The sequence below is a fragment of the Dasypus novemcinctus genome, chromosome 7, assembly GCF_030445035.2.
Source record: "Dasypus novemcinctus isolate mDasNov1 chromosome 7, mDasNov1.1.hap2, whole genome shotgun sequence".
Taxonomy (NCBI): domain Eukaryota; kingdom Metazoa; phylum Chordata; class Mammalia; order Cingulata; family Dasypodidae; genus Dasypus; species Dasypus novemcinctus.
In genome coordinates this window covers 49,537,171-49,562,608 of record NC_080679.1, presented here as the reverse complement: position 1 = coordinate 49,562,608, position 25,438 = coordinate 49,537,171, and the positions used below count along the sequence as shown (strand labels likewise).

The 25,438-nt window shown below is 38.7% G+C and overlaps 1 protein-coding gene across 16 annotated transcripts in view; it reads right to left on the bottom strand.

The window, feature by feature from the left end:
• Window positions 1-11,414: 11,414 nt before the first annotated feature.
• The window catches only part of HECW2 (HECT, C2 and WW domain containing E3 ubiquitin protein ligase 2), a 469,060-nt gene continuing 455,036 nt past the window's right edge, over window positions 11,415-25,438 (bottom strand). For all 16 annotated transcript variants that reach the window (XM_058300431.1, XM_058300434.1, XM_058300432.1 and 13 more), the window contains one exon: window positions 11,415-17,974. In XM_058300431.1, the coding sequence (XP_058156414.1) occupies window positions 17,863-17,974 (112 nt within the window). In that variant the 3' untranslated portion in view covers window positions 11,415-17,862. The remainder of the gene's footprint in view (window positions 17,975-25,438) is intronic.

The following is a 25,438-nucleotide window of genomic DNA, read 5'->3' as shown; positions in this document are numbered from 1 at the left end:
AGAATACCAGAAAGTCTACTTTGGTCCATAGTTCATTCCCCAATCCTGAGGATTCTGGGATGGTGATGCCCACTCCACCTCTAATTGAGATGGGGCTTTGATCCCATAGGGCAGATGGATGGGATTCTCTTGCTTGCAGTTGTAGACTCTCCATTCCTTGATATGGTTGTTGTCCATCATCATCACCTTGTTAGTTGTCCTGGGTGAATCCAATGAACTGGAGAGTAGGTGTTGCAACTCCATTGAGATTCAGGGCTAGTTGGTAAATGGACAGCCCAACGATTTAAGTCTTTTGGATGTATACCTATTAACTCTAGTACTAATTATAGACTCAAATAGAAGAGTCAGAAGAGCCATATATAAGGAAACCACAACTGAGTCCAACTCTGTCACAATGGGGAGCATAAATTCAAAAGTAGGGGCCCACTGGCAAGGCACCTAAGCTATCTGCCTTGACTATAGTGTCTGGATGTCTCCAGGACCCTCAGGAGCGCTGTTATTTGCAATATTATTTACTTTGGCAGTCAATGAGCTCCTGCTGAGGTGTGCATAACTGTAATCTCTGAAATGACCTCCCAACTCACTTTGAAGTTTCTTAGTCATGTAAACTCATTTGTCTCTTCCTTTTCTTCCTTTTGGTCAAGATCTTTTTCCAATTGCATTGCTAGTCGGTGCTTGGTAGTAATCCCTCGGTGCCAGGGAGACTCTTCCCCAGGAGTCATGTCCCACGCTGGGGGGAAGGTAATGCAATTAATATGCTGAGTTCAGCTTAGAGAGTGGCCACATTTGAGCAACAAGGAGGCTCTCAGGAGGTAACTCTTAGGCACCCTATAATACTAGGGTAAGTTTCAATTTCTAAAGTAAAGGTTCCTAAGTACAGTCATCAGTATCAAGGGCCTGTCAGTGGACCATCCTCCTTCACTAGTCATTGCCCCTGTGCTCAGAGGACTCTTGCTGTACCATTAGAGAATGTGGCAGAGCTCCCTAGGATGGGAATTAGATATTCTTTTGGTTCTTGTGTGACACTTCACTCACCGTGACAATGCCCCATGAACTCTTGAACACATTTTTATGCTTTATATGTATGCCCCAGGTGAACCTCCTCCCATGCATCCCCCATCACTGATACCCCACACCAATGATCCTCTTGTCATTGATCTGTGACCCGAAACTTCTTAAAAAATGAAGCAAACAAAATAACCAAATAGGGAAACGGACTTTGGCCCAGTGGTTAGGGCGTCCGTCTACCATATGGGAGGTCCGCGGTTCAAACCCCGGGCCTCCTCGACCCGTGTGGAGCTGGCCATGCGCAGTGCTGATGCGCGCAAGGAGTGCCGTGCCACGCAAGGGTGTCCCCCGCGTGGGGGAGCCCCACGCGCAAGGAGTGCGCCCGTGAGGAGAGCCGCCCAGCGTGAAAAGAAAGAGCAGCCTGCCCAGGAATGGCGCCGCCCACACTTCCCGAGCCGCTGACGACAACAGAAGCGGACAAAGAAACAAGACGCAGCAAATAGACACAGAGAACAGACAACCAGGGGAGGGGGGGAAATTAAATAAATAAATAAATAAATCTTTAAAAAAAAAAAAAAAAAATAACCAAATACAATTAATAGGTAAATGAAATAATAACAGTTTTAAAAATAAGCAATAAAATGCAAAATTTTTTAAATTAAAAAAATTTTTAAATTTGGAATAATGAAAAAATATTTTTTTAAAATTTTGACATTATATCTTTCATCACTGTAAGATCTTATATGTACAGTGACATTTTGTTCCATTTATTCCCCCAGTGTCTTACTTTTTTTCATTTTGTCTTCAAAGAAGTTTTAGGTTACAAAAAAGTCATACACAGAATATAGGGGATTCCCATACATCCAACATGCTCCCCCTTTTCCCCTTTCCCCTATTAATAACATTTTATACATGGATGGTACATTTATTACAATTGATGTACAAATATTGAAACTTAGCTACCTTACCATCATCAATGGTTTACATTATGGTTTACATTTTGGACCATACTTGGCTTGTATCTATCATTGCAAGATCATGTAGGACGCTTCCATTGCCCCCCAAATGCCCCGTGTTCCATCTGTTCTATTCCCCCTACTCTTCCCCTCGGGGCCCACAGCAACCAACAGGTTTCACTCCTTGAAGAACAAGATTCACAGTTACTTGCAACAACATTGAGGGCTTGACATACTGGTCTGTCCTCCTCTATTAGGCACTGCCTAGGCTCTCGAGAGACTCCCGCCCCTCTATTTGAGATCATAGCAGGACACCCTAGGATGGGAGTCCAACACCTTCCTGCTCATTATGTGGATCTCCACCCACTGATACAACATACAGTCTCAAGATGAACACTTGCACACTCTCTAGAAGCCTGCCTATGTGTGCCCTGTCCCGATTGCCCCCACATCCAACACCCTAAACCAGTAACCCTCCCTTGCCATATTGCCAAAAGAACATTCCCAACATTGTAGTTTCAACCACATATCGGCAAATCCCCAGTGTTCATCTTCTCCCTCCCCTACCCCTCCCCCCAGTTCCATGGACTGTCCAACCCACCCTCCCCACCCTAACCCCCTGACAAACCAGCATGGCCCAACCCAATAGTGTCATTGCACCACTGTCATGCCCCTCCACTGCGCAACTACACGCTTCCACCTTATTATAGATTTTGTGTTGGGCTTCTTTTGTCTATGAGATTCATCCATGCTGTTGCATGTAGCAGTAAATTATTTTTCATCTGAGTTATATTCCAAGGAATTAATGTAGTCACAATTTATTTATTCTACTGTTGCTAGATATTTGTATTGTTCCCAGTTTTATGAATAAGTGCTATAAACATTCTTGAACATGTCTTTTAGAGGACATAAGCACTTATTTCTGTTGGGTATATACTCAGAAGGGGAATTGTTGCCATAGCTATATTTATCTTTGGCTTTAATAGCTGCTGCCAAAATTTTTCAAATTGGGTACATCAATTAACACTTCCCAGCAATGCGTGAGCCTCCCATGGCTCCACACCCGTGTCAACTCTTGCTATTATCAGCTCTTTCGATTTTAGTCAGAGCCAAGGGAAGGACGTTTTCTCCTATGGCCAGTGCCACAGATACCTCAACAAGGGGGGCGAACAAGGCCATGTCAAGGTCAGTCCACATTTTGAGCATTAAAAAGGGACTTTTTTGGGGTTGGAGTAGGTGCTCACCTCACATAGGAAGTCAGAGATCAGACAATTGCAACCCCAAGCTTCATATTTTGAGCAGTTTTCTGTGAGTCGGTCACAGTGCTTCGTGTTTTTTATACGATGAGTTAGTTAAGGTTGTTGGTTTGTAAATAATAGAATCCAACCTGAGTTGGCATCAGTCTCCTAAGGGCACTCGTTTAACAAGTATGCATTTGGTATTTTATGGAACACAAGGGCAGGCCCCAGGAAGGGACTAGAATCAGGAATCAGAAATTTGTCAGAAACGCAGACAGCCCTCTCTCCATTCCTCTGTTGACTCAGTCTCTCTCTCTGCTCCGGCCACGTGTGGATGGAATAGGTGCAGACTATAGTTTTAGAGCTTTACATCTCCTCTGTTCATGATTCAACCTAGACAGAGAATGAATTTGCTCATTCCCCATTCCAAATTCCCTAGGAGAGCTTCATGATTAGCCTGGCTTGGGCCAGGTTTGCATCCCTGATCCAAATGGGCAGGAGCAGGATCTCATAACAAAATCATAGCTGAGGGGCCCACACCATGTGGATAAGGTGAACTTCCAAAAAAGGTCTTGGGAGCTAGGCAAATGACCTGATGGGGGCTTATATCAATTTCCTTTTATCCACATGATAACCTATGAATAAGAGGGTGAGATCCCCATTCTACAGATGAATAAACGGAAGCTGAGAAAGGTTAAGCAACTTACTTAAAGTCACACTTCTAACAAGTGGTAGAGCCAAGATATGAATCTAGGAGTGCCTCACACTCAAAGTCCATTCTTGTCACTCTTACACTGTATTCTACACTATACAGCAGAAAAATGAAAATGTAGGGCAGCTCAGGACCAGGGAGAAAAAGGCAAGGGAAGCATGGATCACCCAGGGAGAAGGACAAAATACAGATTCCAAGATCTCAGTCATCCCCAGCATTCCTGGATATGGCATGAACCCAAGTAAATATATGTATATTTACTCCATGAAGAGAGAGTCTATTTCATTCACCTTTATGTTCCCAGTACCCCATACTATCTGGAAAATTTTTTTCAAAGAAATTAAAGATTTGGTTTATCACAAAAATCCAAGGTGTTCTGGAGGCAGCAGCTAATCCAGCTTGGACCTTTAGTGGACATCTGCCATTGGCTCCCAGTGCTACCTCTCCCCTCTTCTTCTGGAAGCATTTTCCTCTCTCTTTTGCACTCCCACAGCCCTCTGTTTCCACCAGCACCTTGCCATTCAGGCTCAGTGATTGACCATGTGACCCAAGTGAGGCCAATTGGAGTCCTCCCCCAGGAGACTTTGTAAGTGCAGCTGGCAAGGGAAGTTATCCTATAAGATATGACCTCAGGGCAGATGGCAGACATGACCCCATAGTGGAGCAGTATGAGAGAATGAAGCTCACACCCAAGGAGAAGCACAGATGAAGGTGGTGAGAATCCTGGCAGGCTGAGTTCACAGATCTAGACTTTGAGGCCTCCAGAATTCCACCTATACTGGTGATTTTCCTTTAAGTATATCATTTCCCTCTGTAGCTAGTTGGTTTCTGAACTTACAACCAAAAAGGTTCTGATGAATTCAGGACTCTAGACTGCTGTACAACTTGCGGGAACACCATTCATATTGTGTTCTATGGAATGGCACCCTCAGTGCTGGAGTTATGAGGAGTGGCCATGACCCTAAGAGAAACCTATGGGTGATTACGGCAAAAGGGGAAAGTGGAGGGAGAGCAAGAAAGAGAGAGAGAGAGAGAGATCACAAATACATAAGAGGAGGAAACAAAAACTTTGGAAGGGCAAGGGTAAAGCTGACCATCCAAGGATGTTGGCCACCTTCTCACATGAGCTTTGTCCTTTAATCCAGTGGTTCCCCAAAGACAATCAATAATTTTGAGCCAATTGGTTTTACAAGTCAATAGAAAAAAATGAGGGGGAAAAGACAATGTGGTGATTATTAATAAAGCTTAAGTTACTTAAGGCACAGCTCTTTATTCTGAGATTGTTCCTCTCTTTGTATGTATGAATTAAAATATATTCTTTTTTATATAATAATTACGAATGAACAATAATTGCTGATTTTATTGTTCCTTTTAACTACATGTAACGTTTACAGCACAAGATTATTCCCATGTCCTCACCAACCAGCTTTTTTCTTTTGGGGTGAGTATGGGATTGAATTTTATTGCCACATGACATCCAGGTAGGAATACTGCTACCTCACACATTCTCTAAAACATGTACATGTTCAGCTTTTTATACAAGAACAGCCCATGTGTTCCCCTCAACATCCTATTTATTATTAACGTAGCAAGAAGGTTAGGTAGGCTTGTGGACCTAGTTTCCCAGTACATTGCTAATTTACGGCAGTAAAAGAGGACATGAGGAGGGACCGCTTGAGTCTAGAATATAACAACCTGAAGTTTTAACCAACTAAGAAGGAGGATTGGAAAAGTGTTAGTGGTAAAGCATAACACAGACCATTTAATTTAGGGATAAAACAGTTGAAAATCCCTCAGGATACAATCATAGCATAATATTATGTTTGCTGTCTCTAAAGCTGACTCTAAGGCATCAACAAATACATTTGTCTATTATTTCCAATTTAAGATACTACATATTTATATATCTTTTAAAAGGAATCCATAAGGATAAATATTTTAAGTTTTCACACTCAGGGATTTTTAATAAATTGGCAAAGTTCATTACATAGAATCATTTAGTTCCTGGGGATAGTATTAATGGGGATATTACTCTAAGAATTAAAAGGAGAAACATGTGCATCCTTGATGTGGATTAATTGGGGACCCCAGTCTGGACCCATTCGTGGTCTTAGTACACATCCTAGTTGTAAATAAAATCTCTTCAATGTGTTACTTCAGTTAAGATGTGGCCCAGCTGAATCAAGTTGGGTTTTAAGCTGGATGACTGGGGAGTGAAAGCCAGATGGAGAGAAGCTACAGGGAGCAGCCAGGAGCTGGAAGTCATTGGAACACAGAAGACAAAGGAGAAGATACTTCCATGTGCTTTACGACATGACAGAAAGGCCAAGCACCAAGGGTCACCTGCAGACAGTCCCAGACATTGTGGTCTTTTGGCAGACTACATTGCTTTGCTGATGCCTCCAATTTGGATTCTCCTAGCTCAAAACCATGAGCCAAGAAATTCCCGTTGTTTAAGTCAACTCATTGTATGGTATTTGTTTTAGCAGTTAAGAACCTAAAACAATCATTTTTCACTACTTGGCAATAATTGTTATGCTTGACTTGAGTGATAAATTTGGTTAATGACTTAACATGAAATTGTTTCTTTAGATTTTTGCACACTCTTTTATAAAATGAGTTAACTACTTCAGAACCTTTCTTGATGTGATACCATAATAGCTGGACTCCAAAGTTCTGGTACTTTCTTATTTCATTAAATATTTTTCTGTAATCTATAACGTCCTTTTTTTAAAACTCCATTTGCTTTTATTACAAGATATCAAATTTACTGTAAATAATCATTAATGAATTAATTTTTTTGTTGTTGTTACTAGTTCTGCTTTTAGGGCTAATCCCCTCCACCCCCGCTATAAGCACAGTTATTTATTTAAAATTTTAATAAGATTTTATTTTTTGACCAGTTTGAGATTTATAGAAAAATTGATGAGATAGCACAGAAAGTTCTCACAAAGCTCCCATTCAGTTTCCTCTATAATTAACATCCTGCATTAGTGTGGTATTTTTGTTACAATAGTGAACCAATATTGATACATTATTACTAAATAAAGTCCACACTATATTCAGATTTCCTTAGCATTTATATACTGTCCTTTTTCTCTTCCAGGATCCTGTCCAGGATATCACATTACATTTAATAGTCATGTTTCTTTAGGCCCCTCTTGGTTACGTCAGTTCCTCAGGCTTTCCTTGTTTTTGATGACCTTGGTAGTTTGGAGGAAAGCTGGTGAGGTATTTTGTAGAATGTCCTTCTGTTGGGATTTGTCTGATGTCTATCTCATGATTAAATTTGGCTTATAGGGTTTTGTGGAGGAAGACCACAGAGATAAAGTACCACTTTTATCACATCGTGTTGAAGGTACATACCATCACTGTTGCTATTGACCTTGATCATCTGTTTGAACTTGAGCTTGTCAGTTGTCTCCAATGTAAGTTACTTTCCCCACCCCCCTTCTTTCTGGACTGTATTCTTGGAAAGGAAGTTATTATGCACAGTCCACATTTAAAGAGTGGGGATTTATGCTCTCTTCCTTGATGGAGGAGGGTCTAAATGAATGATTTGGAAATTTTCTCCATGGGAGATTTGTCTCTTCTCCCTCTTTTATTAATTATTCCATCATTTATTTATATCAGTATGGACCCATGGATATTTAATTTATATTCTGACTTAAGTTCTGAAGCTACTTGATTTATTTGGGTGATGAAATTGTTTCAGCTTTGGCCATTGGTAGCTCTTTCAGTTGGCTACTCTATCTCTTTGACATACTCTGTCATTGAAAGGTGTTTTTTAATTTTTTTTTAGCACTTTGTTACTTTCTAGTGCTATAAGATTTTGCATATTTCATGCCCCAGTCCTAGAATCAGCCATTTCTCCAGAAGTAGGGCTAATTTTGAAATATGATTTTCTGTCTTAACTAAAGGACACTTCAAAGTCAACTAGGAAACATTTACTAGTATGTACATGTACATCCATCACCACACACAGACTGTGTGGCTGGTTAGAAGAGATATGTATGTACACTAGCCACACCGCTGCTGGCATTCAGGCCTGGTTCTGAGATACAGACAGCCCATTATCTTCATTCCTCCTTAAACCTTGTTATGAGTGGTAGAACAGACAGGTTTAATTGCAGGTGAAAGAAAACAAACCCAAACATTTTAGCTTCAAATCATTGGTAGTATTGTGTGAGGAAGAGACTCTGATTATATAGACATTGCTTCTCAAACCAATGTTTCCAGCCCAGGAATTTATTGAAGATTTGGGAAGGAGGGGACATTATATATATATATATTTTATATATATATATATTTTAGGTATGGGACTGGGGATTGAAGCTGGAACCTCATATGTGGGAAGCCGGTGCTCAACCACTGAGTCACATCGGCTTCCCTGAGTTGGTTTTTGTTTGTTTTGTTTGTTGTTTGTTTTGTTTTCTTTCAGGAGGCACTGGGAACTGAACCTGGGACCTCCCATGTGGGAGGTGGGCACTCAACCTCTTGAGCCATGTCCGCACCTGACACTTGCTATTAATGCTAATGGAAAAAATCTCTATTTCAAAATTAAAACCAAGTTTGATGTGAGAATAACTTAAATATATATAAAACACACAAATAATTTTATATTGGCAGGACTGGCTTCAAGCTACATCCCCATATTTGGGGATCTCCTATAAAGTTAAGAAATGCTGATATAGTTTCCTAATTGAAAATGGAGTAATAGTAAATTGGCATTAATTGGTGAGTAGTTTTGTAGCCAACAGTTAGAAATAGAACGGAATTGGCCTCCAGGGGAAGCACATAGCTCCTCTGCATTCTCCCTCATTTCATCTCAAAGAAGAGAGGTTGTGGGAAGCAGACTTGGCCCAGTGGTTAGGGAGTCCGTCTACCACATGGGAGGTCCGCGGTTCAAACCCCGGGCCTCCCTGACCCATGTGGAGCTGGCCCACGCGCAGTGCTGATGCGCGCAAGGAGTGCCCTGCCACGCAGGGGTGCCCCCCCATAGGGGAGCCCCACGCGCAAGGAGTGTGCCCCATAAGGAGAGCCGCCCAGCGTGAAAGAAAGTGCAGCTGCCCAGGAATGGCGCTGCACACACGGAAAGCTGACACAACATGATGATGCAACAAAAAGAAACACAGATTCCCGTGCCGCTGACAACAACAGAAGCGGACAAAGAAGATGCAGCAAATAGACACAGAGAGTAGACAACCAGGGTGGGGTGGAGGGGAGGGAAGAGAAATAAATAAATAAATTTTGGCGGAGGGGGAAGAAGAGAGGTTGGTCTGGATCAGTCAAGTTCAGGGACCAAGACTCAGGTCCTGCTCACTTCTGGGATTTCCTCACTTGAGAGTTCTTTTGCATTTCCAGGCCATGAAACTGAAAGGCATAGGAAGTTGATTGTTACTTCAGTCGAGCTGTCCAGTCTTGGGCAAATCAGGCCATCTAATTTTTGGACTCTGTCATTATTTTGGAACAGTCAGAAGGACCCGGGCTGTTTCCATTCAGGGGTTCCTCTGTCTTAACATGACCTACGATGGGATCCAGACCACTCTGCTCTAAATTTAGAAACATACTCACTGGGGCTTCCTCTTCCTGGAACTTGCCTTTCCCTCCAAGTAAGATGCAGAGGGCCAAGCTGTGAGGGTGGGCTGAGGAAGCCTCTTTGACTTCTGTTAATTCTAAGAGACTATATTGGGCATTGGGGCAAATCCTCACAGTAATTAAAAAAAAAGACAAGACTTTACTTGGCCTTGAATGAAAGAATTTCACTTGGGGCAGGGTCAGGCAGAGGGAGAAGGATGTGTTGACAATGTTCCAACAAGATTCAAGAATTTAGATTTTTAATCCATTTCCCAATGCCAGCTAAATATCAATCTAGACATCTATTATTATTACATTGCCCAAGTATTTGTGTGGCAAGAGGTGGTATTTTATAATATTAGTATAACTTGTCAAAGAAATAAATACTATTCTAAAGATTTGTGCTTTGGGAAATTGCTGACTTTTCCTTTCTAAATGAGCATCAGTGACTAAACATCTTTTACATATGAGGATTTTAAAATAATGGGGCAAATAAAATGTGTGAAACTAATGTGTATCAAAGTAAACATCATATCTTTATCAGATGTCCTCATTTCAATTTATTCTTGTGTTCCCAAAATTTATTTGGTTGACAAATGAAATACTAGTAAGGCATCTGGTGAGGTATTTATTTAGAAGGAAAAAGACATTGATAGCTGAACATTTTTGACCAAGAAGGATAGGAGAGACCAAAAGATCTTCTCTATTTCTTAATAAATTGTTTAGGGACTTTCTAACTTAAGGATATAATAGAAAACAACGTGGAAGACTTCCTAGGGGCTACTGGCAGGATGGTGGGAATTATGCACTGTAAAAATATTCACTAATTAAGTGGGTTTTGTTTACGTTGAAAGAATATAATGAAGGGAGATAAATTTATCATAATAAAAGCTCCTTGAGGTCAAAGGGTATAGGGAGAATGTTATGACACACAAAAAATGGAAAATCAGTGCAATGGATGCAATTTCTTGCTCTTCTTTTTCAATAACAATGTCAAACTTTAGTCAATTTTAGAGGATGAATCTTCTGCTTTAAATGCTCTCATGTGATAGATGAACTTCACTTTCAGTATGAAATATAATATACAGAGGTAATTGGCACTCCCATTCCTTGAAATCTTGGCACAGGAAATCTCTTAACTGGTGTGAATTAATGCAAGCTGGCTTGGGGAACATAAAGTATTGATGGGTATGCCCAGATCATGTAAAAGTGTACCCTTTAGTGGCTGTCTGTCCCCAGAGTATATATTCACTTTTCTCCTTTCCCCATCTCTCTCATGTCTTAGGAACATTGGCCAATCATTAAGATCACCAGTCAAGTTAATAAGGCATAAACGATAATGTTGATTAAATCAAGAAATTCAAACCATGGACATATTTGGACCTACTCAGTATTTTTAAAAATCTGGAATTATCACATAAAAATTTGAATTTCTAGGTTTCCTTGAAAAATCAGATCTTTCAATACTGGATCTGAAATTCGTGTGGCTAGAGTCTGCTGAAGCAAAGTATTAGAATGTTCTAAATAATCCCCCCTATTCTCTGTAACTTCCACCCAGCCAGTTTCACTAATTAAATACCAATTGGCCCTTGTAGGTGTATGAACAAGCGACCCACATCCACTGGTGTGCGTGGCAGTGATGGTATGGCAGTGTGCTTATGAATTAGATTTTACACCAAGATGGTTTAACAAATAGCCTCAACCCATTTGAGTTCATTCCTTCACTATTAGTCGATGACCTATCAAATAGTAAACTATTCTTCTAGGGAAAACAAAACAGATTCCTAATTAGAAAAATTATAAATTGAGAACGTCCTATAGTTACGGAACTGTATGCTGATCCCATGAGTCCTTTATCCCCACTTTTGTTCTCCCTGCTTTTGAGTTTTTCCTCCCCAAATTTATGACAGAAAAATCATAATCTATTTTTTAAAGAAGATTTATTTCGGATTAAATGATTTCATGATGTAACATGGTTTTAAACAAAAATATAAATCAGTATGAAAATAAAACAAATTGTACACATTAAAATATCTTTCCCTCAAAGCATTTTGGAATCATAAAAAATACAACACAAGAATCAGGGGTTCAGATGTAGATACAGACTTCCCAGAAAGCAAAAACTACATTTCAGAGTCCCAAGCTTCATAAATATCACCAGTGAACCATTTCTGAGATGTAAAAAATCTATTCTATTTGCTTTGAAACAAACTGAAAACATGAAATTTAAATTAAGGTGAAGTGAGAGCTGAATTATCTTAATCCTAACAACAATATCTCTCATTATTATTTTCTATCGAAAGTCACATTGAATAAATAAGAAATTTAAATCAACAAAGTTGGAAACAATGCAATTAACTGTGACACATGATGTAGTGGACACAATGGGTGGGGCTGATGGAGAGAAATGGAAAGGCTTAAAAAAATACGCCACCTGTGCTCTACTTAAATCTTAGAAATAAATGTGTTTTTTTTTACAGTGCCTTAATATTAAAAAGAAAGTGTTATTATAAAATTAGATTAATACTTTTAATAAGAGGCAAGAGAGATGCATGTACTTTTTATTCATTTATACTGGAATGCCTGCATCCCTGTTATAAAAACATGTAATCTTATGCACTTTCCAACATATTAACAGCCCCAAATTTTACTTATATCAAGAAAAATAAGTTGTAATTTTATATTTTAGAGCATTAGGGTCCTAAAAGAACATTCAGTTCTGTATGTTTCCTGGTTAATCCTTCCAAGGTATTTCCTGAACAACATCCATCCTTTTTTACAGAAGGTGATGTGCAACCAGAAGTTTACCGATGGCTCCTTACTTATATCGGTAATAGCTGATTCAGTTTGAATCATACAACACACCTATCAATACTCCTCAGGGTTGTAATATCTTAAAAGAAAGGTGGATAGAAAGATACCACCTGCCCAAGGCCACTAGATGTAAAAAATCATGTATATAAATTTAATTATCCCATGCTCCCCAGAAACCATACAACTAGGGCCATCCTAGTGTGCTGAATTGAAAGCCAAATAGACTACCATGCAGTTTAAATCTAAGCAAGTGTTTTCTCAGTCTTGATTAACTTCCTAATTGGACACATGGATTAGGTCTCCAGTTGCAATTCAATAACCTAACTCTTAGGCTTTGCTTTCTAGATAAATAGGGAACATTTAAGCTACTGTTAGAAACCATGAAAATGTCTCAAAAGCTATTCTATTATCAAAGAATGTCAGCGAAAGACAAATTAAGCATAATAAATATGTCAAGCACCACCCTTTCTTATATTTAATATACAAGGCTCAATAACAGCAACAATAATTCTTAATTTACCAAAAATCGACAAACTGTCAACTCTGCTAAACTGTCAACTCTTCAGATTAAACTATGATTAACTTTAATACTTTTGGGCTAACTTCTGTTTTGCAATACAGAAAATGTTAATCAACCTACTGAAGTTATAAAATGAGGATATTTTTCCAACCAGGTAGATTATCAAGCAATGCCCTCACCAGGCTGTACAGCATTCATTTTCTCAAACTCAGAAACTAAATTGAAGAACATATCCCTAACCCCACCAGCATTCCCTAAAATGGTCTTTCCATCCTTTCTTGAACTTTCCCACAGCTCCAGTCCTGCTTAACCATCTCTTCCTTTAGGCTCAGAGTTGCTGTGCTATGGGCAGTGCACGCATACTCATTATATCCTCTCTGCCAGATCCTTGGAATGCAGTTGTCCCTCCTGAATCTTGATGCTGGGCAATAATTAGTATTACATTCTTCGGGGCAGCACAACTGTTGGCTCTTCTTCCCCCCTTTTTATTTTTATCACCCTTCTTGTGGGCAGCAGTTGGCATTAAGCTACAATTCAGAAAGCCTTAATGTCTCTGGCATTCCTTTGCTTTTATGGTAACCAAACTAGAAAAGGAATTGTTTTTGGAAAATTAGAATTGAATTAGAAATGACATTCTCAATTATTTAAACTCAAATCTCATGGAAGTAAGTTGGTTAAAGAGCTAGAATGGGGGGAACTGATGTGGCTCAGTGGTTGAGTGCCGGCTTCCCACATGTGAGATCCTGGGTTCAATCCCTGGCTCTGGTACCTCAAGGCAAAAAAAAAAAAAAAAGAGCTAGAGTGTTGTCACTCATCCACTAAATCAGAATGCAAAAGAGAAAGGAGATGGGCCTGAAACTCAGTTTGGAGAGGAGGCCACATTCTTCATAGGCATGTTTTTAATCATGCAGGGTTATAGGTACCTTTTAATGATATTATAACATCATTTTGCCTGCTCCTGGAATTTCCTGAGGAGGACTTATTTGGACAGACTTTTAGACTCACTGTAAGATGTTTGCCTTGTTAGAAGTGGTCAAGCAATAAAAAAAAAAATGTGCAGAGATAGAAAAAAAAAATCATTTGGATGAATGTGAGGACAGGGAGGAAATAAGAACCCCCCATGATCCATACACTGGGTACTCTGCTGTCGGGCTTTCTCTATCCACCCTTATTAAAATTTAAAAATGAAAGTAAGTCCTCTGACTAAGGTGCTATTATTTTTCATTATCTTACTTCCAAGAAATATTTGAGAAAATGAAAGAACTACCCTATATTAATTTACCAATTAGGAAGGTTGCATTCTGTTTTTAGTTTCTCATAATAAGTAGTAAAATGCAAATAAAGTATTTCTTCATGGACTTTGCAGATGTTGTCATATTTTAAGTATGTTTGTTTTAAAAAGTAAGAGTTTGCAATACAGGTAAACAAAGCATCTTGCAAAACCCACTGAAAGAGGCAAATTTTGGTAGAAGCACTGGTCTTCCCATTTCCAGAGATGGAACACAGAACTGTGACCACAAAGAGTTGAATCAGATGCTGCAAGCCATCCCTAAAATCAGCCTCAGTGTAGATGAGACTAGATACCTTCTACCCTACAGGGTATGTGACAATTAAAAGAGATGATTATTCTAAAAGCACTTTGAAACTCTAAAGCATTATACACACATATTCTACCATTACTGTTATTCATTTGAAGGCATTTTTTTCCTGATTGTTATGCAGGTGAAACAGATATTCCTTTATTTATTACACAATTTCAGTATATTATAAACCCAATATATGTTAGAAAATTGTGACAGCGGTTTTTTTGTTTTGTTTTTTTTTTAAACCAAGATCTATTCTTGTGCACAAAAATAATGTTTCATCCTAAAGGTGTGTTGGGTTTAGGGACTTGGAATTTTCGCACTGCAAATCAAAAGTACATTGTAGTACAGATGAAGGAAACAAAGGGATACTACTGGACTTAACCTGGGTGTTTCTTTGAGAACTTGAAGATGTTTGAGTTGCTGTCCTTGGCTTCAACATTCGACACACTATTAAATGCCATTAGTTACTGTCAGAAACAGCATTTATGTGACATTTTTAGCCACACCATCTCTAGTCTCTAAAGCCTTCATTGAATATTTCAGATGGAATAAGCTGCTTTCTCCTCATTCCTTTATTGCAGAAATTACTAAATTTATTAAAAGTACTTTTTTTTAACCTGAGACATCTACTAGACTGTGAGCTTCCCGAGGGCAGATTTTTCCATCTGGTGTCTCCATCTCATCACACAGTGACTGGCACAGAGTTAATGCCAATATCATGCTTCTTCTCTCATGGAAGAGGTGTGCAGCATACAAATGTGATGTATCAGGACTGTCTTGTACAGTATAAGTATCACTTATGAATTTCTTAAAGAAAACAAGACCTGAAAGTCAAGTTATTGAGGCTCATAGTCCAGAAGAAAATATCTATAGATATATCTAATTGTATAATACATTAAAGTCTAATTTATTGTATGGAAATACTATTTAATATTTTTGTATAGTTACTGTTGGCTGCTTTTTATTTTATTAATGAAGAATAACAGACAAGTCATCATAGTGTTCTGATATGCTAAGCAAATCTTTGATAATTCTCAAGTCTTAGAACAGTATCAGCTGGATAATTACACTAATTAAAAATGTCTGCACAACTTAAGAGAACTGTTATTTGGGAAGAAGTTGGATGCCTTAACAAAGAAATGTGTTTGTTAGAAATAATTAAAGAGATATACTTTATTTTGAATCTCTTTTACCTAATAATATGGAATATGGTAACAAAGTGTCACAAACCAAAATGAAAGCTACCATGGTTTAGGAATGTATTTTTGAGAGAAACACAACCTTAATAACACCAGCTGTGAAACATCTTCTATGCCATCAAAAACATGTTTTGTTTTTTTTTAAGTACATTATACTACATTTCCTTATAATGAGAAAAATACAAACAAGTAAAAACAGTTTGTAAAATTAAATATATACTTATATTCATGGTCAGTAAGTAACATTCCTATTAACGTTTTTTCCTCTTCCCTTGTTTTCTTGTCCAATTATGGTGTACAGATCTTCCTTTCTTATTTTCAAGTTTTTATATCCTTTCTCATCATTCCTTTATTTCCCCTGCCTTCAGCACAGAAATGCAACAGGAGTGGCACGCCCCTTTCGGGTCACATTAGTAAATGTGGTTTAACCAAGCCCCACTGGAAAGCAATCAGTTTTTACAAACCACCTATGAAAACTATGCACATGACCTCTATAAAACAAGACTGCCAATATCCTATAACAGGACTTCCATAGCTACTTATAAAGATACTTCTCAAAGAAATGTTCAGACAATGCCTGCTGTAGCCTAGGCTGACAAACTAAATGTTAATCCAATACTTTTAGTACCCACAATTTAACTACATGCTATGAGATATCTGATTAGTTCTGGCCATAGGTCAAGAAATAAACAATGACATGGAGTAATCCCAGAAGCAATTAAAATGAAGGATACCCTCCAGTAAAATTAGCAGAAAGAAAATTAGTGATGTCATGCAGTTTCTGAGATGTCATAGAAAATTGTTTCTTGCTTTTGGTAAGAAAATTATGCATCAGTGAAAATGCAGGCTTAGAAATAGAGTACTGAGGGTTTTAATTTATGATGTCTTCGGTTACGGGGGAAAATGGAATTCTTACCACTAAAGAGAGCTGATCTCTTCGGTGTTGTTGATTGCTCTCTAACTGAGCTTAGTGTTTAATGCTGCTGTACAAATAAAAAGCAGAGGGGGGAAATACGAAATATCTGTATTAAATGCCATCCTGTAAAGTATTTGATGGATGGAAGAAAGTCTAATGCATTTTAAATAAATGCATATTATACTATCACATATAGTGAGTCTTAAAAAAGTATTACTTATATGCACAGTCCTTGTAGTGTAGTGGCACTGTGAAGGAAGTTTGATTTTGAAGCTATTTTCTATTATACTTGTCAACGGATGGAATTGCTGTTAGTCATATTGCCATGTCCCTTCCACTTTGGTACAGTCAGTGCAAAACATTTTGGGGGAATTTTTATTTTACCTTTTCAAAAATAAAAGGCCCTCTTATTCCCTTGAAAGTGCTTAAAAGGATACGCACTAGCATGATGCCCGAGTAAGCATGGAACATGAAAATGGAACAGGTGATACACACAGTATGATAGGTAGGTTCTTATATACATCTTACAGAACATAAATAGAATGAATCTATAAAAAAATAAACAGAACTTACTGTACTTTTTCCTGATATGCTGTGATTAATTGCTAGTTATTTTATAACTTTTCATGCATTATAAAGCATAAAATCTGTCATTAGTAATTCTTTGTATAACAGTTTGTCTTTAGCCATAATTACACACATACACTTGCATATACATTGTCACAGACCACCTTATTGCAAATCTTTAAAGTTACCTCATATGGAGTTGGTTTCATTTTCTCTTGTGTTCCATGAAAACTGAAACCTATGGTGCACATCATGCAAGCACTCATAAGCAAGAAAGAATATTCTGCTATAATTTAGGGCTTAAATGAATGTACTTTCAGGAAATATATTGGTTTTTATTATATTAGTTAACTTGTATTTTAATTTGGAGACTGGGCCAAGTTTGTTGCCAGTATGGCTTGAACCATGTTCAAGGGTAAGTTTTAAGGTTCTCCTGGGTCCCTAAAAATGACCATGGAGCCGATCGTGTACATGCTCATCTCTGCTTTGGAACAAAACAAACAGAAAAAGTTTGGCAGTCAAGAAGAACTATTGATTGAAAGACTGTTGGGTTGTTCCCTCGGCATCAAGCTCGCCCAAATCCTTTCAAGAGGACTCATCACCTCTGTCTAGTTCCCAAAAGTGACAGAGCACGTGTTCCTGAAAATAAACAACATTCAGCTTTACTCGAGTGTAATCATACTCGTGAAACTTCCAGTGCTCAGTCATTCTTCCTGAGGGCAGCTTCGGAATTGCCTGTCCATAAGGAGCTGGGCATTGTGCGTCCAGGTCACTCAAGTCCGAAGGTACTTGTCTCCTCAACTGCTGTCAAGAGTTTTTCATAAAGCATGGAAAAGGATGGATATGGGGGGAGATCCAGACGGTTAAAACAAGTATGAGCTCTGTAAAAAAAAGAAAGCAGTACAGAGTTTAGAACACTTTGAATGAAATGAAAAGGTTTGTGTGTGTGTGTTGTACTGATTTGTTGTCAATTTTCAGTTTTTGGAAAAACTTTAAAAACATTTTGACATTTCAGAATTAAATTTCTCTAAGGGAAATGAGATATTTAAATACACTTTTGAGAGCAGGTATGGCTCAGTGGTTTAGTACCTGCTTCCCATGTATGAGGTCATGGGTTCAATCCCCTGTACCTCCCTGCTCCCCTTCCCCAAAAAAAGAAAAAAATTTTTTTCTTAAGTTTACACAACCATTTAAACTCTCTGTTACACACATATTACTATTTGTTTAGTAGTCTAAGAATTACAAAGACAAGACAATTTTTTTTTAAGGTACCAGGGGCTGGGAATTGAAACCAGGACCTCGAAGGCTTCCCTGAGTTGGTTTTCTCATTTGTTTTGCTTGTTCATTTTTGTTTATTTAGGAGGCATGGGGAACCAAATCCGGGATCTCCTGTGTGGGAGGTGGGAGCTTAACCGCTTGAGCTACATGTGCTCCCAAGTTTACTTTTTTGTTTCTCTTTTGTTGTTGGAGATATAGTCTTTAAAGAAACATATATAAGCCCTTGCAGAGGACTTTTCATTTTCTGAGTTGGCATTTTCCTGTACATCTTCTCAGCTAACCTAGAGTTTTGCAATTTTTTGTTATCCTGGGCAGGAAAGAGCACCAAGTACCTCAGAAGATCTGTCTCCTGGCTTAGCATCTTGGGAAATTCCCTGGGCTTTTCTGTGGAATTCAGTTAACCATTGTTACTTCTTTGAATCCTGTGCTATAATCTTTTTTCTCCCAATTCACAATGCAAAATAATGGCCATTTAAATCATTACATTACGTATTCTCTTTCAGAAACACCTCCTCTTTTGCCAAGATAGGAAAAAAATATGTTTTCCTGTTATTTGCACCTGAATCACAATAAAAAAATAGACAGTCTCCAAATAGTACATCTTATCAAGGAGCAAATCTGCACTTTTGACACGAATAGGAAGCATTCTATTCTGAATGTGCAACAGCTTGTTTGTGGGAGCTACACAATTTTTTACTTCAAGAAATGCTCCTAAATTCATATGGAATTGCAGAAGCAATGATTATTAGCAGGCTATTTCTACAAAGTCACATGTTAAATTTTTTAGTCCTCTAAATTACTTTTATACTTGTAGAATAAATGCAATTATACCCCTAGAGGAAGTGTCACAAGTTTGGATTGGACAGACTTAGGTTTGAATTCCAGCTCTACCAGCTGTGTGATTTGGGGTGAGTTACTCAAACTCTCTGAGTCTCAATTTTCTTATTGGTAGAATGGGAATAATACATCTTCTCTTAGAAGGATGTGAGGATTAAATGAAATAATAGAAACATGCTTAATACAATGCTGGATTCATACTGTTTAGCCAATTAATAATAGGTGTATTGTTAGCCACATTTCATTACCGTCAAAAAGATTTACTCTAATTGCCTTAAATAAGTTGCCAAATGATAATAAGGCTTGTGGTCACACAGCTTAGAGAAACAGGAACACAAAGGGGTTCTGTTACATTATTAAAAGACTATCAGATTTAGGACATTGAGAAAATACTGACTCAGAGTTTGCCTCTCCTGTTATTATTATCTTATGTGAAACACTGGTATAAAATATTAAATGAAGACTATAATGCCTGTTCTAGAGGGAAGGGAGAAAAAGCAGAGGAGTGAAATATGTTTTGAGTATAATTATATGCTAGACTCTAGTGCATTAGACACATAACATTCATTAACTCATTAGACTGAAAGATGGGACCTCACTATTAATTTTAAATTTCCATTTCTTTGGTTACCGACAGGGATGGGCATCTGTCCCCAAGTCAGCATGCTTGTTATGTTTCCTCCTTTCCTTGTCTACTGACCTTTAAGCTTTGTAGTTTCTTACGGAAATGTAAAAATGCTATAAAATAAAAAGATTATGTTTTCATGTGCTTCTAATCTCTTCAAGTCTGTTTATCTTTATTTAGTTATGTGTTTTATTCATAGAGCAATATTAACCTGGTAATGTGTTTTCTCTCTTCAGTGTGTTTTTATAAGAAATACGTTGAAAGGATGAGCTCCATTGTTTACAATTAATAAAGGTTTCTGTTGCTGGTTTTGTTTTGTTTTTTAATCTTTTTAAAGCCACTGGTATCACAGAGTATGAAAGGTTGACTTTAGGGACAACTCTTCTTAAAGGAGTAACTCATTATATATCATAATTCTGAATTGGTTAAGTATGAATTCATTTTTGTGAAATAAATCATATTGAGTGAACTAAGAAAACTCATGGGTAAAAGGAAGGAATTCAAGATGACTCTATAGGTAAGCAAGGATCACTAATTAATGTTTTATTTGTTTAGGATAGGACACAGCTATGGCTGTCACATGTCTATCAGATCCTACTTAGAGGGTTCCCACTATCTTGACAACCAAATATTTCCTCCTTACCTGAAGATTGATTTTAGATAATTAAGAATGAACAACATGGTCACATACATGGGAATGAGGAGAAAGTCCACATGAACATAAATGGTAATGTCTGAAGTCCCCAATTAATTTCTAGCATCTAAAGGTCAGAGACTCAGAGCAGCAGAGGCAATCTCTGTCACCGTCTTTGAAGAAGCAAGCTGCCATGAATGAATCCTGCAGCTTCAAGGTATGAGTTCTGCCAACAACCTGAGGGTCCCTGGAAGTGGAAGCTTCCCTAGTTGAGCTTCCTGTTGAGAATACAGCTCATGCAATGCCTTGACTTCAGCCTGTGAATCACTAAAATAGCAAATGCGTGTTATTTTAAGCCTCTGAATTTGTGGCTATTGATGTAGAATGAGAAACTAATACAGGTCTTAAGATCTGTATTCTGAAAACTGTCTAAGAAAATGTGGCGAATTTGATGATAAGTATGATATAGTAGAATCACCTATCAAGGGCAGGTGGTAGAGCAAAGCTAAGAGTGAGCAGCTATCCTTCTACTCTCCCCCATTTTTGTGAGAGAAACAGGAGCTCAGCAAGTCTCTCTGCAGCCTTGGTAGTATCTTTGCAGCTATGGAAGGATCTTTTCTAGTAAATCCGCATGCCTAGGTCCTCTTTTCCCTATGGATGCAGTTCTCAACACAGTAAAGGAAGGACTGGACAACGTTTTTTGATTATAAGATGTAATCACCATTACTGATCTATAATCAAAGACTATCACTGTTTCCTAAATTACACCTGAATACATATCAGATGGTTAACTTAATAGAACAGTGCTTTCCTTCTCAATAAACTGAATAGGTCCTCTGGAAAATACTTCCTGAGGATGGAGAAAGCATATATTGTAGAGGGGAAAACTGCAAAAATTTCCATGGTTTTCCCAAGGTCAAAGCTGACTCAGTGACCAAACCAAGAACAGGACCTTGACCTTGGGTCTCTTAGGGGGAAGTCCAACATTAAACTGAAAGCAGAGGGCAAATGCTCATTTGCTCTATTCTTTTACTTCTGGAAGCAGGAGTGCTAATTTCAACCCATCGCAGACTGTGAAGTGCTTGTCCTCAACATCTTACCAGATTACACACATTTTGAGGATAAATATTAGGAAAATGGAGCTTCATATATTTTTTGAATGAATGTCTCTATCACACTATGCAGCAGCTCTGGGGAAAAAATGGTCCAGGTTGGGTCAATTCAGAAAACCCTGGGAGATACCAGGGGATTTTAGGTGGTCAAAATCTCTAGTTCAATCTTGGGCTTACCACAAAGCAAGGATACTCAAAAGGGTACTTTGGGGTGTATCCAAATCACCCAAGGAGACTGTTTACAATGGAGCTTATTTGCAATGGAGATTCTTGGCTGCACCCCTAAAAATACTAACAGCCGGCAGTTTGGGGTGGGCCTGGGGATCAGCTTTTGACCAATCACTCCAAGTGACTCTGGGGCAGGTGGTTTCCACCACTGGAGAGACATCAGGTATATTAGAAATAAGATTTCTGCACTGTATAGCTGCACCAGTGTTTTGTGAATCTGTAATGCTTTTGAAACTCCTTATAAACAAGACTGCTTGCTAATAAGGAAATTGAGGAATAGTGTGGTTAAATAAATTGCTCAATATTTACCATCAACTTGCTGTATGAGCCAAAAACAGGAAAAAAAAAAAATAAAAGCAAAACAAAACACAATCCTCTGAGGCTTTTCACACCCCCTCCCCCGCCCCATTCCAAATCTTAAGAAAACTCTAGCAGAAAATAACAGGAGGGCCCTAGGTCTGTGTTTATGTTGGCAGCAAAAGTGCATCCAGCTATTCAGTCTCAATAAAAGAACGTTTTTTTTTTTTCAAATCTTTCAAAGCTGGCTACACTAAAGCTATAATGAGTTTACCTCATTTTAATCTATGCAGCCAGAACCACTTGAGGAGGGCAGGTCTGGACCCGTTTTGGGATATCATGCTGGAATCAATACAAAGATTTAAAAACCTTTCACACATCTGCTCTGACTTAGTAGATCTCTTGGTGCTTTTGGATTCTTCAAATGTTAACCAAGAGGTCACATGCTTACCCTCTCTTGTTTTCTATAGATAGACAAGTCAATTATCTCAATTCAGTAAGCCAGAACTATCACATTGACATCCAAATGTTCATAGAAGACTCACTGATTAGTGTGTGTGTATGTATGTGTAGGTATATATTCCTCATTTTCCCAGCAGTGATTTTTTGTCCTGAAGCAAGGAGCTTATAAGATCCAAAGAATAAGACAAAAAATTACAATCAGGAAAAGAAAAAAGAGAAAGAAGGAAAAAATGATGAGCCTCCCTTTATCTAGCAGATGTACTCCCAGAAGTAAATGTCTTCCAAGCTAATAAAATCCTTTTTTAACTTGCATTATGATTTAGGAAATGTTTTGTCAACAACTGTCATTGTCAATTGGCAGTGGTTCCTAACCCTTCTGATTTTCCATGTCCTTACTCCTATATTCCTACCTCCTCATCAAGTAATTAACCAACAACAAACATATCAAAACACTCTGGAGAAGTCCTAAGGAATCTTGGAACATTTCACTATTTAAGGTCAAGATTTCTTTGGAAATGAGAGTATTCATGACCTAGTTTACCTGCCAAGTCCAAATTTTACGTATTCTGAAATGTGCCCACAGGGCTCCCCCCTCCCCGCCACAGGAACCTGTGGTTCTAGCAGTCAGCCGAGCTCCTGAGGCAAGGAGCGGGGCTGGCCTGTAACTGGTCTGTGAAGAAGCCCAGCTTCCTTTGGAGCAACACTGCTTCGGTGCTTCCTCTCACACCTTGCCTCCTCCTCTGGCTCTTCAGGGACCCCTAATTCAGGGTCCAGAGCTGGGTTCAGGAAGCGCCCAGGCCCTGTCACTGGCAACCTCTTCTATTTTCTTCCCCACAGAGCTCACATTTTGAAACTTCCCTGATGAATAAAAATTAATTTTTCAATTTGCATTACATTCCATTTCTTCCCTCACTCACTTAACAAAAACTCTGAACACATACTGTATGAGCAGTCCCCTGGTATATGAAGATGAAAAGACTGGTTTCTGCCCTCAAGGAGTTTACGCTCTAGCAGCAAAATACACAGGCCAATGGACCTCCTCAAGGGCTGTGCAGCCTGGGCTCTGTTCCTGGCTGGGGCACTTGGGCGCTGAAATCCAGCCCACCGATGGGTCTTCTAGCCAAACTGAGACCTAGCTCAGGGCTGCATTGTCCCATAAGTCTCTGACACACTTGTCTATTTAATTCAAAAGTCACTAATAGGCCATTAGTGACCCAATATTCAAGTGATTGTAATGCAATGAGTTACAAGTCTGCTCTGCTGAGTCTGGGATGACTTTATAGAGGGCAGCATTTGTGTCAAGGCTTGAAGGATGTGTAAGGGTATAGGGTCTTCCGGATCAACAAGAAGAAGGATGTTTCCAGGGGGCGGCCTGGAAGTGTGAGGAAGCACTGCATCATAAGAAAACTCGAGAAGTACCAGTACCCAAGTGATGGGAGCCAAGGTTGGACCTTAAGCTGGACAAGGAAGCAAGGCCACATCAGGCAGGGAGGTTTGTTTCAAAGAAAGCTCTCTTCCATTTATTCCATGGGTGAAAGGGAGCTAGTGACTGGATGTGAAGAGTGAGAGGAGGGTGGTGCCATTAAACAAGGCAGGGAGGGGGACAGGAAATGGGTAGGGCCTAGAAAATGAAATTAGACTCGTAATCAACATGAGAGAACCAAAGGTACCAGTCACACAGAAGTGATGAAATTCAATGAAAGTAATCTAGTGATTGTCCTCTTAGCCTAGGCAGCCCCATTCGCTCACAAAAAGGGAAAATGTCTGTTAAGGATTTTTTAAAAACCTGTCATTTCTCTAAGCTCTCCATCAACACTTGGTTAGACTCTGAGGTTTAAAGTAGGAATTTCTGCTAAGACTAGGTCATAAACACCTGTGTAAACAATGGGGGCACCATATGCCCCCTGGCCCTCAGTAAGTGTTCAATAAATATGAATCAAAGAAAAGGAATCCTATGGTAATTACCACCCCAACTATTCATTTATCATACACCAGACCATTGTTGTCTGTTCATGTAAATATCTATTACTTCCCTTCCTGTGTTTTAAAGTCCACATGGACAAAGACCAAATTATATCACTCACGAGGTTTTGCACATAATAAATGCATGATGAGTATCTACAGGCTGATTAGAGGAGTTAGATTGATTAACTAATTAACGTCTTATTCCAAAGTCTCATTACGTCACCTTGGTTAAATTGCAGCTGGATCTAGAACTACAGCGTAAGAATGTTTCCAGTGAGGAATTCCTGCATTAGGGGATATACAGAAGATGAAACTTTTAAAAGTATCTATTATAAGTAGGCAACTGCTTCACTTATGGATGGCTCCAGGGAGAGATGAAAGGTACATACTTTTTAAATATAAGAATTTAAACCTAATAGAAGAAAATCCAATAAAGAACATTTCCAGGATGGGAACGCTTGGAAGGCCAAACAAAATATAATATCCGAGGGTGAATGTAGCACATCTCCCACATACCTAAAAATTGTAAAATACTCTTCCAGCCCCAAAGGTTAGATATTATGAATAATAGTAATACTGGCTGAATTTATTGAATGATTTGTTAGGTCTCATTTTAAGCACTTTCAATGTGTCATCTCATTTAATCTTCAAAACAACTTTATAATGTAATTACTAGTATATATTCCAATTTATAGACGAGGGTATCGAAATACAAAAGTGATCTTGGAACATCTTGTGTGGAGTGGTCTAGAGTCATTCCTTTTTATTTTTATTTTTAAAGATTTTATTTATTTATTTATTTAATTCCCCCCCCCCCCCCCCCCCCGGTTGTCTGTTCTTGGTGTCTGTTTGCTGCGTCTTGTTTCTTTGTCCGCTTCTGTTGTCGTCAGCAGCACGGGAAGTGTGG